This window comes from Pleurodeles waltl, chromosome 8 (genome assembly GCF_031143425.1).
Source record: "Pleurodeles waltl isolate 20211129_DDA chromosome 8, aPleWal1.hap1.20221129, whole genome shotgun sequence".
In the NCBI taxonomy this organism is placed as follows: Eukaryota; Metazoa; Chordata; class Amphibia; order Caudata; family Salamandridae; genus Pleurodeles; species Pleurodeles waltl.
In genome coordinates, this window is record NC_090447.1 from 685,965,203 (window position 1) to 685,983,388 (window position 18,186).

Consider the following 18,186-nt stretch of genomic DNA (forward strand, 5'->3'; position numbering starts at 1 on the left):
AATGGCTGCAAGAAAATCCTTGGGCTGACTGAGGACAGGACAACCTACCCCTAGAATGTGATTGATGCAGGGAAGCTCAAGAGTCTCAGCCTTTTCGCCTGTATAATCTCTTAAGAGTTCCTCACCTTGGATTACGCCCACCTGCAGTACTTTCCTTTTGGAGGTGAGCTGGAGTAAGACTTGCCATGGGCCTATGGAAGAGGAACACTGCAGCCTACCTGTAGAAAAGTAGCCCCTTTTTAGCTTGGTTATCAACACTTTTAGCCTGTTTGTCAGTGTGTTTGACTGGGTTTACTGGGATCCTGCAAACCAGGACCCCAGTAGTTATGATTTGGTTGTTGGTTACTGTTATCACAGTATTTCACCCACAATGGGCATACTGGTGCCCCCCTATAAGTAGGTACCTAGGGCATTGGTGTTCCAGGGGATCCCTAAGTACTGCAGCATATTTTTTGCCACCCACGGGGAGCCCATGCAAAGGCTTCTGCAGGACTGCCATTGCAGCCTGCGTGAAAAGGCGCAAGCACCCTTTCACTGCCATTTTAACTGCACCAGGTCACTTATAAGTCACCCCTATGGCAGGCCTACCAGCCCAGAGGGCAGAGTGCCAAGTACCTGTATGTGAGGGCACCCCTGCACTAGCAGAGGTGCCCCCATGAACTCAAGGCCCATCCTGAACTTCGCGCGTACTGGACATAGGTCACTACCTATGTCCACCTACATAATGGTAACCCGAACATAGTCATGTTTGGTATCAAACATGTTGGAATCATACCCTAAGGCTTTTGCAAGCATTGGTTGGATGATTCCCTGCACTCTGGGGGCTCCTTAGAGGACCCCCAGTATTGCCATTTCATCCACCTGAGGGTTTCCAGACAGCCCACGGTGCTGCCACCTCCCAGACAGGCTTCTGCCCTCCTGTTGTTTGAAAAGCTCGAGCCCAGGAAGGCAGAACAAAGGATTTCCTTTGGGAGAGACGTGTTACACCCTCTCCTTTTGGAAATAGGTGTTACAGGCTTGGGAGGGGTCCCAGGCCACTGGAAATGCTTTGAAGGGCACATTTGGTGCCCTCCTTGCATAAACCAGTCTACATCGGTTCAGGGAACCCCCAGACCCTGCTCTGGGGTAAAACTGGACAAAGTGAAGGGGAGTGACTACTCCCCTGCCCATCACCACTGCAGGGGTGGTGCTCAGAGCTCCTCCAGAGGGTCCCTGGGTTTTGCCATCTTGGATTCAAGGTTGGCAGGGAACTTTGGGAGCATCTGAAACACAGCCCTTCCCTCCTAATAGGTGCTTACCTGGTTATGTGACCAATCTCCCTTTCAGGGCTATTTAGGGTCTCTCCTTTGAGCGGTTCCTCAGATTTGGATTGCAAGACTCCAGCAGGAATTCTCTGCATCCTCCACTTTGACTTCACACTGAAGAAACTGCATCTGGACCCTCCAGGGACCTTTCTATAAGCTGCAAAAATAAAGCAAGACGCCTCCTGCAACATTGTATCTCCGGCTCCTGCCAGCAACAGCAACAGTTTTCCAGCCATGCATACTCTAAACACACCCCTTCTTCAGCCTGCATCAGAAAGGAGAAGGAATCTCCCTCGGCGTGAAGGAGTCACCCCCTTGCTTCTGCAGGCTCCAACTGCGAAGATGACCGGCTGTGTGGATCCCCTTTCCTGCTGAGCTGTGTGGATCTTGCATCACAGGTGGTGGACTGAAGTGGCCCTGTAGGTCCTCTCTTCCAGCTGTCCCACTTTGGTGGAGGTAAGACCTTGCCTCCCCACACAAGACAGTACCCTCGTGCACTGCACCTTTTGCAGCTCCCAAGCCTTGTTGGTAGCCTTCCTCCAAGTCCCTTGTGCATCTTGTAGCTCCGGCCCCAAGCACTCTATCCTTCGAAGCACAGCTTCCTGAGTGGTTCTCCAGTAGCATGGGAGCCTTTGCCGCAGTGCTGCATGCGCCTCGTCTGCAACTTTCTTGTCCCTGTCCTATGGGACTTGTGTGTGTGGTGCCTGGAGTTCAGTGGACTTTGTGTCGTTTCATAGGAGCTTACTGCATATTACCTTCCCGGAACCAGACTTCATCTTTTTGGGTGCAGTACTGACTTTTCTATCCACCGGTGGTTCTCCTTTTGCATCTTCATCTGGGTTAGTAGGGGCTCCTGCTCTTCCTGGACTCTTCTGTGCTTCTTGGACTTGGTGTCGTCCTTTCACAGGTCTTCTTGTCCAGGAATCCACTGTTGGTGTCTTGCAGTCTCTTCTGGGTTTTGCATAATTCTTCTTCTCGTTTCTGTGTGTTCTGGGAAAGTTACTGTGATTTACTTCTGTTTTCCTGGTGTGGGTTGTGGTACTTACCTTTGGGCTTTTCTAGTACTCCCAGCTCCCCTCTACACACTACAATTGCCTAGGTGGGGGACCGACTTTGGCATTCTAGTTTGGTAGTATATGGTTTGTACTCCTCCTAAGTCCATTTCTAACTATTGTGATTTTCACTAATTATACTGTTTTCTAACTGTTTTATGCCTATTTCTACATACTAGTGTGTATGATTTGTGTATTACTTACCTCCCAATGGAGTATAGTCTCTATCGTATTTTTGTCACCCAAATAACCTTTTTAATTTTGTAACACTGAGTATTTTCTTTCATGTGTGTGAGTACTGTGTGACTACAGTGGTATTGCATGAGCTTTGCATGTCTTCTAGGTAAGCCTTGACTGCTCACCCACAGCTACCTCTAGAGGGTCTGGCTTCTAGGCACTGCCTACACTACACTAATAAGGGATAACTGGACCTGGTATAAGGTGTAAGTATCATAAGTACCCACCACACACCAGGCCAGCCTCCTACACTATCTTGGTGTTCTTCTGTGGTCTGGGCCACAAAGATCTTTTTATTGCGTTCTTAGATTTCATTTGGCATGCATGGGGCATTTGTAGTAGGAATGGGATTCATGCCATGGCCCGCGACACAGCAAGCCGAAGTTGTGAGGCTCAGAAAGCTACATCTGTATTCCACCGGAATGGCACCTTTAAAAAGGCTGACTGTTTTGATGGAGACGTACCTAACAAGACTTCCCTTATGCTTCTTTTAGTGATAAAACTTAGAACGAAAGCAGCTATGAATCATAGTCCTATGGCACAGAAAAAAGGAACAGGAGTGTATGTGCCCCCACAGCATCCAGTCTGACTCTGGTATCTGGAGTTGAGAAAGGCTAAGGCGCCACCGGTATCTGCAGGAGAGTTGTTGCAAGGCTTTTAGATTATGTCTGGAGCCTGTAGGGGATTCAAGGGGCGAGGAATCTGTAATCTGAAGCATCCTTCATAATTTGAGATTTTTAGGATTTCTAGTACACTTTAGCTTCCGGCTCCCACATTTTTTCACACTACTTTCCTTCATATTTAAATTATCTTCGTTTTTCAACCACCACATCTAGTACAGAGAATTCGTCCTGAATTCCATATTATTGTTTTCCATTCTTATCACTAACAATCGTTGCGTTTGCTACATGGTTTTGCTTCTATTTGTCAAGGGTTCATAATGTTTACTGCAACATATCTTGCTCAATTTTATTGTATCTGTACAGCGCAATGATATGTTGATTAAGCTGTGCTACACAAAAGACATCATAATTAAGCATTGGTGAGTATTCATACTCTAATACACTGTACTAAAGAAAGTTCAGTAATCTACACATTTTGCAGTTCTAAAAAAAAAATCACACACCTCGGGCCGCAGAGTTGCCTTCATGCAAGCCTGGCAGATCGGACCGTTCCGTGAGAAGCTGAGAGGAAGTCTACGGGTCCTGTTCTGGCAAGTTTGTTCCTCGCAAATTAACCAAGCCTAGAAAAAGACATTTCCCGTGGGTTAGGTTGTCATGTAAAAAACAGAGCCTAAGCAAATATTACAAGACATTTTTGACTGCGATTAAAAAAAAAAAAAAAACATAATTATCGCTACTGGTATGTTTCATCAGCCACATTAACCAAGGTAAAAAAAATGCACGATTTTTGTATTTTATTGCATGACCGTGTAGAAAAATATCTAACCACTGAACACGTCTGCAGGTGGCGTCTCTACTAGCATAAATGCCCGCGAAACCACATTGTTTTGACCAAAGTAAAAGAATACTTCAAGAAACGACACCTAGAAAAAACGCAATATAACTCACTATGGAAGTTTTGTTTTTTTCAGAAAAATACTTAACTCGTTTCTTCCTTTATACAGTGTGCACTTACACAAACTTACAATTCACCGTGTTAAATAGGAAGTAGGATTTATAGTACATATTCCAGAAAGCACTACTGAACAGTGGATACAGTTATACAGTAAATCAAGCAGTTACCTAGGATTTTTACCATACATATCCTAGTTGCATGAACCCTATATTGGCCGAGCCCAACATTATCTCAAAATTAAATGTTAAAGAATGACCCCCACACTGAACCACATTTTTGGGGCACTCCTTACTCTAGGAAAGTACCCTCAGCCATGATGCACCAGTCTATACCCACACAATATATTTCCACACCGTGGGATGGCTGAGGCACTTCATTTGTGGAGCTATTAGAGAACCCAATGGTAATCTAGAACCCAGACGCACTGCTGCAAGCCCATAGGCTCAAATTACAAATCAATCTTTTAGCAAACCTATGACAATTTATGTCAATGTATATGTATAATGTATAATGTATCCAAACTTCATTGAAAATCATTTCCAGTATACCACTGGTTGACATTGAAAGTTGTGTATAAAAATGTGTAGGAAGCTGGACTGGTGAGTGGGGAGCACCTATGGTGTTATCACCATATACCAGGTCTGGTGTCCCCCATTAGTGTGGTGTAGGCAGTGTCTAGGAAGCCAGTGCTCTCTAAGGGTAGCTATGGATGAGCAGCCAAGACTTATCTAGGAGTCAAGCAAAGCTTATGCAATACCACTACAGTCACACAGCACTTACACGCATGAAAGTACCACTCAGTGTTAAAAAAATAAAGGTACTTTATTATAGTAACACAATTACCAAAATACTGTGTAGGCGACACTCCACTATAAGGTGAGTAAACGCTTATCATGTATACATTAGAAGTCAGTGATTAGCATAGAAAGCAATAGCAAATAGTAAAAACAATAGCAAATAATGAAGGCCCTGGGGGGGACCAAACAATATACTAAGAAAGTGGAGTGTAAAAGGTAGTCCCCCACTCAAGGAAATGAAAATCGGTAGTGGGGAGCTGGAGAAACTAGCAACCCTAAAAGGTAAGAGTACCTGGGTCCTCGTCCACACCACCCACCCCACCCCACTCCCAGAGAACAGGATAGAAGAGATAAGTACCTGGTTTCCCCCCCAACCCACAAGAGAGCTTTGGAAAAGGACTGTGCAAAACTCAGACAAGACAGGAAGAAACCAAAGGTGGATCCTGATAGAAGAAGACCTGCAAAGGAGGAGGCCCAGTCCAGTTCGAGTGTCCTGCTGTGGCAGGAGGCACAACCCACCTTTCTGTGGATGCAGGACCAGGTTGACAGTGGATAAATAAAGTCAGCAGTGCAGCACAGGAGCAGAAGAGAAGTTCCAGAAGTGAAGCAAATGATGTCCCACGTCGGTGGCCGTGATGCAGTCAGTCAGACGTGCTGGAAATCCACCACCAAGCCTTGGCAAATGCAAGAGTCGGTGAAAAAGGTTTTGCAAGGCCAAAGAGGACCAGCAAGGCCCAGGGGACTGGACCCAAGGAGGGGAACCAGGGGAGACCCTCAGCAGCTGGGAGAGTCGCAAGAAGAGGAGGCAGCCCCCACAGGTGACCCACAGGAGTCGCAGTGAGGCCCACTCAGCACACCTGAAGGTGTGTCCCACCTCGCTGAAGCAGCAGGCAGGAGAATGTGCTTTGCAGGGAAGAGTGCTGGAGGATGGGTCTACACGGAGCCTGAAGATCCTTTGAAGGAGGAACAAACAAGCCTTTGTAGCTGCAAGAGTCGCGGTGGACAGGGGTACTGTCCTGCAAGGAGAGCCAGGGGCTTACCATCTCCCAAGTTGGATAGTTGGTAGAGAGGACCAAGGGGACCACTCCAGACCACCACCTGTGATGCAGGATCCACACAGTTCTGGAGGAGAGAGGATGCATGCAGCCGTCATTGCAGTTGGTGCCTGCAGATGCAGGGGAGTGACTCCTTCATTACAAGGAAGATTCCTTCTTGCTTCTTGTGCAGACTGTAGACTCGTCGCCCTCAAAGGATGCACATCCAGGGAAATGTTGCAGTTGCTGGAAGGGGCCGGAGAAACAATGTTGCAGAGTAGAGTCGTCGCTGGAGTTGCAGATTGTCGGTTCCTGAAGGATCCAGTTGGCCAGAAGATGAAGTAAACAATACAGAGGAGTCCTGCTGGAATCCTGCACATCGAATCTGAAGACCCATCCAGGAAGGAGACCCTAAATAGCCCTAGAAGGGGGATTGATCACATAGCAGGGTGACCACCTATCAGGAGGTTCTGTGATGAAACCTGCCTGACCAGGCCACTCAGATGCTTCCAGGGACCTTTGCCCACCTTGCATTCAAGATGGCAGAATCAAGTGGCCACCTAGAGGAGCTCTGGGCACCACCCCTGGGGAGATGATAGTCAGGAGAGTGGTCACTCTCCTTTCCATTGTCCAGTTTCATGCCAGAGCAGGGAACAGGGGTCCCGGGATTAGTGCAAACCAGTTTATGCTAGGGGGGCACCAAATGTGCCCTTCAAAGCATACCGGTGGCTTGGGGAGGTTACCCCTTCTAAGCCATGTAACACCTATTTCCAATGGGAGATGGTGTTGCCTACCTCTCTCAAAGGAAATCCTTTGTTCTGTCTTCCTCTTTTTGAGCTGGTCAAGCAGCAGGAGGTGCAGAAGCCTTTCTGAGGGATGGAAGCAGTGCAGGCTGCCCAGAACGCACCAGAAAATTGGTAGGAGCAATGCTGGAGGTCCTCTCAGGAGCCCCCAGAGTGTGTGGAATTATACAACCAATACTGGTGATAGTATTGGGATATGAGTCAGACATGTTTGATACCAAACATGCCCAGGTTCAGAGGTATCATTATGTAGCGGGACACAGGTAGTGATCTGTGTCCAGTACACAGGTAAAATGGCTTCCCCACACTTAGGAAGTCCAGGGAAATCGAGCTGGAGTTCATAGGAGCACCTCTGCTCATGCAGGGGTGCCCTCACACAGGTACCTGCACCCTGCCCTCTGAGCTATGACTGCTTGCCCTAGGGGTGAAGTGCAGTGACCTGTAGTGAAAGGGTGCTATGTAGGAAAGAATCCTCTTTTTTGGCATGGTTAGCCCACGTTTTGCCTGCTGTCAGTGTGTTTTGACTCTGTTCACTGGGATCCTGCTAACCAGGACCCCAGTCACTGTGGTCCCTCCCTCTAAATTTGGTTGCTCAGGACTTAGCACACCCCAAAATGGGCATACTGGTGTGCCCCCATGTAAGTCCCTAGTATATGGTACATAGGTAACCAGGGCACTGGTACACCAGGGTCTCTTATGGGCTGCAGCATGTATTGCGTCACCCATGGAAGCCCATGCAAACTGTGTCTGCAGGCCTGCCATTGCAGTCTGCATGAAATTGTGCATGCACCCTTTCACTTCAGATACAAGGCCTACCTTATATCCTGGTCACTGCACTTAAACACTATAAGTCACCCCTGTGGTATGCCCCTCAGCCCAAGGGCATGGTGCATGTCCCCAAGTGTGAGGATACCCTTGCATGAGCAGGGTACCCCTACAAATCCCAGACTCCATTCCCTGGGATTTCTAATTGCAGGGAAGCCATCTTAAGGTATGTAGTGGACACTGGTCAACATGAGTGGTTCAATTACATAATGGCTTCGCTGAACCTAGGCATGTTTGGTATTTAGATGCCTATAAATCATTGATAAATAAGTGGGAACTTGCCTCTAATTAACATGTTTGGTATCAAACATGTTGGAATCCTGCAACTACATCGATTCCAGTGGTATTTGCATGATCCCCTCTAGTCTGAGGGTTCTTCGAGAGTTCCCCTGTTCTGCCTGCGCATCCTTACAGGGTCTGGCTGCCAGCCCACACTGCTGCAGACCTCAGACACTGTTCTGCCCTCCTGCTGGTGAACCGGACTCAAGCAACAGGAGGTAGAATAAAGGATTTCCTACAAGGTAGAGGTGTGACCACCTCCCCCATTGTTTTAGGTGTCTGGGGGCTGGGGTGGGTTGGACTTTGAGCACCACCAGACTGATTTGAAGGGCACATTTGGTGCCCTCCTTACGTAATCTGGTTTGCACCAGTTAAGAAACCCTTGGTTCCCACTCTGGCACAAACCCACACAAAGGACAGGGAAATGACCACCCCTTCGTCCAGCTCCTCCCCTAAGGGGGTGCACAGAGCTCTGACAGGTGGCCACTTGATTCTGCCATCCTGAAGATAAGATGTGGCGAGCCCCCTGGGCATCTGACTGGTTAGGACTGGCAGATGACGTCCCTGACCCCCTCTGACAGGTGGGTCACTTCAGAGAGTGACCAAACCCCTTTTAGGGTTACTTAAGGGCTACAAAGAGAGTGTGCCCTCAGATTCGTCGAGCAAGACTCTACAAGGAGCTCTCTGCAAGACATCTACTGCTCCTGTCCTCTGGAACCGCTGCTGGTCTGCTTTGGAACCAAATCAAGACTGCTTCTGGTGGGACGACTCCCATTGCAACATTGTTTCTGCGGATCCTGCAAGAATTCTGCAACATCCAAGGCTGTGCATCCTCCAGGGTCACAAGGACTCTGCACCTGGAAGCATGAAGGAATCTCCCTTGAAATTAAGAAGTCACTGCCCTGCATCCGCAGGCACATGAAGACGATGAACGGCTGGTGAAATCTACTGTCCCACGGACAATGTGAAGGCTCTGATCACAGGTGGTGGTTCTGTGGTCCTTTTCGGATCCCTCCTGTCTTCTGATCCCTTTAGGAGATTGTGGGTCCCTGCTGCAGCCACTGCAACAGCACCCCTGTGCACCACAACTGTTCCACTTGCCAAGTCTTGTTGGCTCTTCCTCCAAGAGATCTTCGAGCACCGAGAAGCCCCAGCCTCCAGCACTCTACAATCCGAAGATCAGCCTCCGTTCTGCAACTCCTGCGAAGTGGAATTTCTGTTTTGATGTGCTGCTGAGGCCTCCTTGTGACTTCCTGTGTCCATCGCCTGTGGGTCACTCATGGGGGCTCCTACGACTTCTGTTTGCCTCCCTGTGTGCTGAGGGCCAGCCCTGACTCCCACTCAAGGGCAGAGTCTCCTGGACCCTGCTAGCCCCCAAAAACAACGTTCATCTTCAGCTCTTGCTTGCATTTGCCAGTGTTGTTGGTGGCCTCGCTGGTTACTGACCCTCTTGCAATCCTGTGACCGAAGTGGGACAGCTCGCAGGCGATACTTAGGATCTTCTGCAGCACCTGGACCCTGCAGCTGGACTCCTTCCTTCACCAACCTGCAGGGACTTCACCTCTAGGAATGTAGGCATTGCCAACTGCACCACCTGGGCACCTCCGAGGGTGCTGGACTCTGTCCCCTTCCTTTACTGCTCTTCTACATTCGGAACCCGTCCTTGGGTTCCACCAGCCTGGTCCATGGGTTTCCGACATCTTTTCACCCCTCTGCATCTGAGTCCCCTGGTGTGGGTACTACTGCCTTCTGAGTATCCTTGAGTGGGGACACTCTCCAACCTTCCTACTATCTGTTTTTTTTCAGGGCCCACTGGGGACTGTCCTGAAACTCACAAATTCCAACCGCGATCTCCCTGTGTTAGTCTGTGGAGCAACTGGGTGGGTAACCACTCTGCGCCTGATTGCTGGGGACACTTGCTATATTTACCTCTAGTGTTTTAATTCTTCCCAAGCCCCTAGCTAACTACCACACTCACCTTGATTGGGTTCACTATTTCGCTTTCCACTTAGTATATGGTTTAGCCCCTACATAGGGCCCTGTACATCTTATACTATTTCTGCTTGTAATTTGGTGTATATATTGTGTGTAAATATGTCCAAAGGGAGATATACCAATGCTAGACTAGTAGTGCTGTAATAAATAATTCTTTATTTTTGCAACACTTTGGTGATTATTGTGTGAGAGTTACTGTCTGACTACTGTGGTATTGCAAGTCCTTTACATTCCTCCTGGATAAGCTTTAGCTGCTGACCTCAGCCACCCATAGAGATTTTTTGCTATTTGGACACCTAAACACTATCACTAAGGGTTGCCTGGACTCAGTATAGAGTGCCACACCACAGGTGTACATCATAAAGTGAGCCAGTCTCCTACAGCCAGGTGCTGAACACCAGGGAAATGCCCAGAGGTTCCAGCCATATCCAGAGGCACAGGGCCTCTTACCAAAGGGTCCACTACCCTAGTATTCCCTGTTTGTTACAGTACCACATGGTGGTGGTGTCTGTGAACACGTGCACTTGTGTTCCCTTGTTCAAAGGAATAAAGGTTTTCACCATCAACTGGATCCCCCGAAGCTCCAGTAGGTTGATTATGAAGCCCAGACTCTGCCGGAGACCCGAGTCCTCTAATCTCCACCTCTCCATGTTGGTTGCCCTAGCCCAGGAATGCTGCATCCGTCACTAGTCAGCTCTAGTTGGGGAAGGGAGAGGGGTCTGCCGATGACCCAATCGTGCTTCGTCAGCCACCACTGCAGGTCTTTTATTGTTCCCTCTGAGCTCTGGACCAGGTCGGAGAGATTCCCCTGATGCTGTGCCCAGTGGAACTTCAAGTCCCACTTCAGAGCCTTCGAATGCCAACTGGCATGTGCCACAAGAAGCATGCAGGGGCCCATGAGGTCCAACAAACTCAGCATTAGTCTCAATGAAATTCACAACAGAGGCTGAAACATCAGAATCATAGTCTTAATACCATGGACTTGATGTTAGTGAGGATAAGCTGGAAACTGCACTGTGTCCAGAACGCCCCAGATGAAAGGGAATGCCTGAAAGGGAGTTAGGTATGCCTTGATGTTGATAATGAACCCCAGTGGATGCAGGAGGTTCGCTGTAGTCTGGTAGCGGGACATGCCTGCCCTGGGCAAGCCCTCCTTCACAGCCAATCGTCAATCCTTGACCTCTGCAGATGTGCTGCAATCATCACCATCACTTTCGTGAACACCTGAGGGGTACTGGGGAGGCCAAAGAGCAGCACAGCACACTGAAAGTGCTCTTGACCCATGGTGAACTCAGGTAGCATCTGTAGGCAGGCAGGATGCAGATGTGGAAATATGCGTTCTGCAAGTCACCATCCAGTCTCCATGGTCTAGGGCAGGACTTGAGCTTAAGTGAGCATTATGAAGGAAGACGTTGAGAGGGTGCATGTCTAGGATAGAACTAAGGCCTCTGTGCTTTTTAGGCACCAGAAAATAGCAGGAACAGCAACCATGACCTACTTCTGATGCCGTCACTCTCTCAATGTTGCCTTTCGTCAAAAGGGACAACACTTCCTGACGGAGCAAGGAAAGATAGTGTCCCATCAGCCCATCGTACGTGGGTGGCACGAGTGGAGGGGTTTCCAGAATGAAGATGGAGTAGCCACTGTGGATGATTTGCAAAACCCAATTGCCTGATGTTATAGAATTTCAGTGAGGGAGGTGATTGTGAATCACTGTGTGCCTGTATTGGTATAAGGGTAAACTAATTGGGATGTGTTAGCTATTGGGTCTCTAGTTGGCAGAGGTATGTACCCTGCCCAATTAGGGACCACAATCCTAGTCAGGGTAAGTCACAACACAATCCAAATTATCCTGTGCTCACCCTCTGGTAGCTTGGCACAGAGCAGGCAGGCTCTACTTAGAAGGCAATGTGTAAAGTATTTGTGCGACTTCCCAGTCCCGCGATCACCATGCTGGACGTCAGCCACGTTGTTGCGACGTCAGACTTGTGTTGAAGGCTGCAGTCGTTGCATGCAGCAAGGACCATGGAGCCGGAGCTGGCAGTGATGCGGCATCCAGCGTTGGTGCCGGAGTCGCTGAAGTCAGTAAACTAGCTAGAAGTGGAAGTCTTGGTTGGCCCTGAGACCTTAGAACAGGAAGCAAGCTCAATTCAAGCCCTTGGAGAGCACTTGTGGGGAAGGCAGAGTCAGAGGTCAGCAAGCAGCAGGGCAACAAGCAGCAGGGCAGCAGTCCTTTTCAGCAAAGCAGTCCAGATGAGTTATTTGAGCAGCTAGGCAGCCCCTCTGACAGAGTCCAGGTGTAGATCCAGAAGTGTCTGATGTGGTGGCGTCAGAGACTCAGTATATATACACACACCCAAAAATGTGTTTGAAGTGGGAGAAACTTCAAAGAGTGCTTTTGAAGTGCACAAGTTCCAGTTGCAACCCAGTCCTGTCTGCCAGGATCCATTTGAAGCGTTATCAGTCCTTTGTATGAGGGCAGGCCACTGACCTTTAAGTATAAGAGAGCCTCTCCACCCTCCTGCCCAGGGAGACCCATTCAGTATGCAGATGTGACTGAGTGTCCTGGGTTTATGGCTAACTGGGTGGGAAGCACAAGGGGAGCTGCCAACCAGCACAGACCAGATGTGTATTGGAGACAGGCTGTAAGGCACAGATGGCAGTAAGTGCAGAGAAATACCCACTTTCTAAAAGTGACATTTCTAAAATATTAACAGTAATATGAAATCCAACTTCACTAGTAAGCAGGCTTTTCTATTACCATTCTGACATGGTTACTCCTTTCAGAGCAGAATCTATCACTTAAAAGCATATGCTGGCACTTCTAATGCCAGTCTATGAGAGAAGCAGGCCTCACAGGAGTGGAAAACGAATTTGTGAGTTTTTCACTACCAGGACATGTAAAACGCATAAGTCCTTCCTTTTTGGAGTTGGTTCTATTCCAGCCCCCGAAGCGATGCTGTGGAGTTGCATATAGGGTGCCATCCCTCCCCCTGACCTATGTTCCACTTTTCACATGCCTTTTAATGCAGATCAGGAGCTCCACTCCAAAGTTTTTCCTCAGTGTTTACGGATTTTCAGAACAGAATTTTGACTGAGTGCAGGGAAAATGTCTGCTCCTAAGAAGAAAGGCTTTAATCTGTGCTGCAGATGCAGGAAGCAGACATTGGTTACAGATCTAGAATACGTAGGTCTTTGGAACGCAGGCTTTAAACATGACTCCAAAATGCATCTGATGGCCATCAGGGAGCACAAAGTGAAGTTATAATTTGGCAAACACATGAGGTGGATTGGACTTGGTCAAAATCCAAGGGCTGTACATGGTCCAGTTTGGTTCACCATCCTCGGGCAAGTCCGAGACACTTATTCCAAGGATAGAGCTGATGTGCCCCGAGTTCATTGGGCCACTGCTGACTCTGCAAATGATCAATGGCATTAATGGGACACTGCTTTTTTGGATGGTTTGGGGTCTCTCTGGTACACCTACAGTGTATATAGATCTATTGGGCCTTCAGTTGAACTCAGTCAGCATATCCTCCTCCAATAGACAGCACTCAACATTTGCCCAATGATCAGCCACATCTTTGCTACAGTATCCATTGTTTCGGCACTGGCCTCTGCTTCAGAGACACCCCTTCCAGACTCTGCCCAATGTCAGATCCAGAGAAGAGGTGAGGTAGATCTTAGTTAATGACGTACTATGAGATCATTAAAGCACAATCCTTGTCCTGGGAAAATTCCTCAGCAGCACCATTGCCTCTGCACTTGTATTATCCGAAGCTAGAAGCATAGATCTAACTGTGATGCAGTGTAAGGTCTCAAACAGGTCCATCACAATAAGGCTGGCGATGAGAAGGCAGACAAATTATTTCCTCCTCACTATATTGATGTTGGACTGAATCTTGATCCAAAAAATGATAGTCATGTGGATACTTTACCCGAGATAGATTGCAACTCCACTTGCTCGGACATCCCCCCCCTTTTTAGAGTGTGCCTCCTTCGCTGTAGTTGTCATCAGGGCTGCAGATATTTCAGACTTACATTTCACTCCCGTGGAGACTAATGCATATTTGCTTCCTGAAATTTTCCAACCAGGCCCTTTCACCTCCAGACCTTTACTGTCTTTCAATTAGCCTCTGAGCATATTCCCATGGTGGTCTGGCCCAAACTTTGCTCAGTATCGCCATGGAACCATCAAGTTGCCAAAAGCCAGAGGCCAGTCCGAAAGGACCCAGTCTTTTTGGCATACCACCAACACTGGAGAGTCTGGTGGTCCAGGATTTTGCAAGTAAGAGGAATCCCTTTGCCTTCTTCCACTCTTAATGAAGCTATATAGGGTAATGTTCAAATTTCTACTTTCCCTGCAAATGGATTGGAGAATGCATCAGTTTAACAATGAGCTAAATTACAAAGCTACACCGAGGTCTGGACAGTGAAAGTGGACAGAGTGAGTTCTAGGACTGGCTGGGATTTTTCCCTTTTATAAGGTAAACACTTGTAGCTTTTTCAAAGCAAACATATTAAGCTTATGGTTTTAGACTTAAATCGGGCAAAGTGCTTCTGAAGAACCCTGAAGAAGATTTATAGACAGCACTCGCTGGACGATTTTACGTCCAATCTTTCGAAGGCTACAATTGTAAATTTGTATCAAGTGGTACCATTTTGAGAGGAAATAAAGACTGTAAGATAAAAATATGATGCGCTTTATGCACAGGTTAGCATAGGAGGCACACGCAAATGAAAATATATATAACATTTTTTACTGAACAAAAAGCCAATGCTTAATCAACTCAAGACTGCTATTCACCAACGAATCTAGACGAATAATCAGATAAACTGTAGTTTATTTTTTTATTTTATATGCATATGATTGAGTGCACAGAAAGAAAAACAGGACAACCCTGCCTACGACACAAATAATGACCAAATACCCTTTGCATTCACACAGCAGAGAAAACAATGTGATTTGTCATCACTTCCTTCTTTCATTAATGAACAGTGAAACAGTTCATTTTTAATGCTTGCTCGCTATTCAACGCTTGTTTCTGCATATTTACATCTCTTATCATTTAATCTCCCTTTACAAATGACATTATCCAGTGCTATTGTGTGGGCACTACACACGCGGATGTGTGTTGAGGAAGATCGTTCATTGTCAATAAGCAGAATTAATTGTACCCATTTCTACGGAGTTCCTGTTTTAGTTTAATAACTAAACCTAGGGTTTGAATCGATTTTGTACAAAAACGTTTTTTTTTTTTCGAGAGCACACATTAAAAATTAGCTATGTACATGTAGTGTTTGGATTTAATTTTCTCAAGTACATTACTGTTTATTCTATTGATGAGTTTCCAATGTCTGCTCTGACCACAATCACTTCCTAGAAGGCAGGTATGAACATATAGCAACAAATAGGGTTCACGGACCTGGTTTATGATGTGGCACACCTCTAACTGGGTGCGCCAGGTGCAGATAGTGTCAATATATTTTATTACAATGAATGCTCTACTCCCAAACAGAGCCAAACTTGCATCTGCCCTGTGAGCATTGGATTCAGAAAGGCAGACCGGCTGTTTGAAGCCGACCACCCGCCTTTCACTGTGCAGGCAGATGAGTGCAGTGATTGACTGCATCTGCCTGCAGTGGGTTATTTGGAGGGTCCATGGGACGCCCCCCCCACCTTCCCATGGGCACTAACTGTTCCCTAACTCTTTGTGGCACTGTCAGTGTGTCCCTGATAGCTCCTTTGACTCTTCACTAGGCTAATATATGGCAATGGGATTAGAGGCAAAGTGTTTCTCATTTGCACGAGACTATACCTCCATGTAAATTGGGGATATCCTCTTGATATTGTGATGGCACTAAATGTGCACTGGTGCAATGCATATTACAGAAAGGGTAACTCCGTTGTCTGCAGCCTCTTCTGTAATATCAAATATCCTCACAGCTGTAAAAGACATAATACTTACCTTTGGCAACACCTTATCTGGTAGAGACAATATCTAGTGGCAGATTCCTACCTTAGAATTTTCCCCAGACGTCAGTCTGTATCCAGAGATTTTTCTCGAGCAATACCCCTGCACGCCATTAGGTGGTGTCGACCGGGTCCACGTACGTCATCGTCCACGCTGGATATGACATCACAGGTCGTACAGAGGCGCCACCCTGCTAAGTTGACGTCAGCTTTTTTTCATGACTTTCCACGCCAGAAGAGCCACACGAAGAACACTGAGCACTGGTGAGTCAAAACTAGGACCCTGAAAGGGAGTCCCTTTTCCTAGAAATCAGTGGGCAGAACGGAAGGATGGGTGGGTCGGTAAGGAATCTGCAACTAGTTATTGCCTCTACCAAATAAGGCGTTACCCAAGGTTAGTAACTTGTTCATCTGATAGAGACATCTAGCTGCAGATTCTTACCCTAGAATAGATACCCAAGCAATACCATCCCAGGAGGTGGGCTGCAAACTAAGATCACGCCAGAAATCCTGCAGGACCGAATGGGCAAGTGCCCGTCTCTACGGACCTGATTGCCTAGGCAGTAGTGTTTCGTAAACATGCGCAGAGATGCCCAGGACTGGAACACCACATGCTTTTGCAGTGGTTGCAGCTTTAGGTCTGGTATAATGAGCACGCAAGCTCTCTGGGGGATGTTTCATAGCCAATGAGTAGCACATTTTAATGCAGAGTACACCCCATCTGGAGATGGATCTCTTCTGCACTGCCTGACCTTTCTTCGCACCCACATAAACAAAGAGATGATCATCCACCCGGAACTCTTTGGTAGTATCAAGGTAGAATGCTAACGCACTCTTTGGGTCCAGGTGTTGGAGTCTCTCCTCTTCCTCAGAAGGATGCAGGGGTGCATAAAAAGTAGCTTGTGATACCAGACTCTTTGTGCACAGTCCAGAGCCACAAGGATTACCTTTACCCTGTCGTTCTTGATCTTCTTGAGGGTGGAAAGGCATACAGGAGGCCAGAGCTCCACTCAAGACTAAAAGTGTTGCCGAGCGAGTGCAGCCTTGGAAACATGCTTAACTGCTGACATTGCACGCTCTCTGCAGAGACGAACAGACCTAACCAAGGCTCTCCCCCACTGCTGAAAGAGACCTTGCGCCACCTCCGGATGGAGATGCCTTTCGTGATTGACTAAGCATTGTTGGCCTTCCTCTTAACCAAGATCGTGACTTACACTTAGCCGAGTGCCGGCCCGACATCAGCTTTAGAGACCGCTTCCTCAAAGCCTTCGGATTCATGGCCCAGCATTCGAAGCACGAACGGGTTGTGCTCAGGCTGCAGACACCAAAGGCACATGCGGATCAGTCACAGACATTGCCCAATGACCGGTTCTGCAGGGCTTGAACCTGGTCTTACACCAAGATCTTCTTGATGCACCAAGAGTGTATACACTAAAAAAATTACAACAAAAATTAAAAAAAGACCATCCAGAAAATGATTGAGGGCCAGCTATTTTTGGATCAGCACTGGCTGGTGCAGACAGAAAAGAACGGACGTCAGCATGCCAAGGTGGCACCTATACTGGACCCTCTACGTCATATCCGGAGAGCATGATGCCGGATACGGAGCCAACGAATACTAACGGCGCACAGGGGTACTGCTTGAGAATCTCCAGATCCAGACTGATGCCTTGGGGAAGTTCTAAGGTAAGAAATCTACAACTAGATGTCTATCAAACAGAGAAGAACTGACATCAGCACATTGGGGTAGCGCCTATATAGGCATCACGCACATCTCTTCTGGTACCGACGGCATCACGCAGAGGCCAATGATGCCACCTTCCAGTGTGCAGGGGTACTGCTCACAAAATAAATTCCAGATCCAGTCTAACATTTGCAGATAATTCTAAGGTAAGGAATCTGCAGCTAGGGGTCTCTACCAGATAGAGTTAAAGAAGCCTAAAGAGAACTTTCATTTGATAACATTAATCCGTTTTAGCCAAAATACGTATAGCAGCCACCATCTCCTAAGGTCTTCAGTGTTATTTTTGTGATACTCTCCTTACTTGCCCTTAGTCTAACCCGCTAAGTGGTGTGAGTTGTTGAGCCTCAGGTACTAAACTGAAGTGGTGACCCACTGGTAAGGGAATAGAATTCCGACAGCTGGGATAACAGGCGAGGGTACAGTTAGGTTAAGAACACAGGGTTTATCTTTATTGATTTTGAAGCCATATACTAATTCAAATTCATCTAGGACCTTAATCACAGATGGTAGTGATCTCAAGGACTTGGTCAGAGTGCAGAGGATGTAATCTGCGAATAGATTGAT

General features: G+C 47.4%; 1 protein-coding gene across 1 annotated transcript in view; it reads right to left on the reverse strand.

Annotated features, from left to right (window-relative positions):
• POLA1 (DNA polymerase alpha 1, catalytic subunit) overlaps positions 1-18,186 on the reverse strand; it is a 1,729,782-nt gene that overhangs the window by 347,907 nt on the left and 1,363,689 nt on the right. The window contains exon 35 of the mRNA XM_069204808.1: positions 3,720-3,836. Coding sequence (XP_069060909.1) covers positions 3,720-3,836 — 117 coding nt within the window. The remainder of the gene's footprint in view (positions 1-3,719; positions 3,837-18,186) is intronic.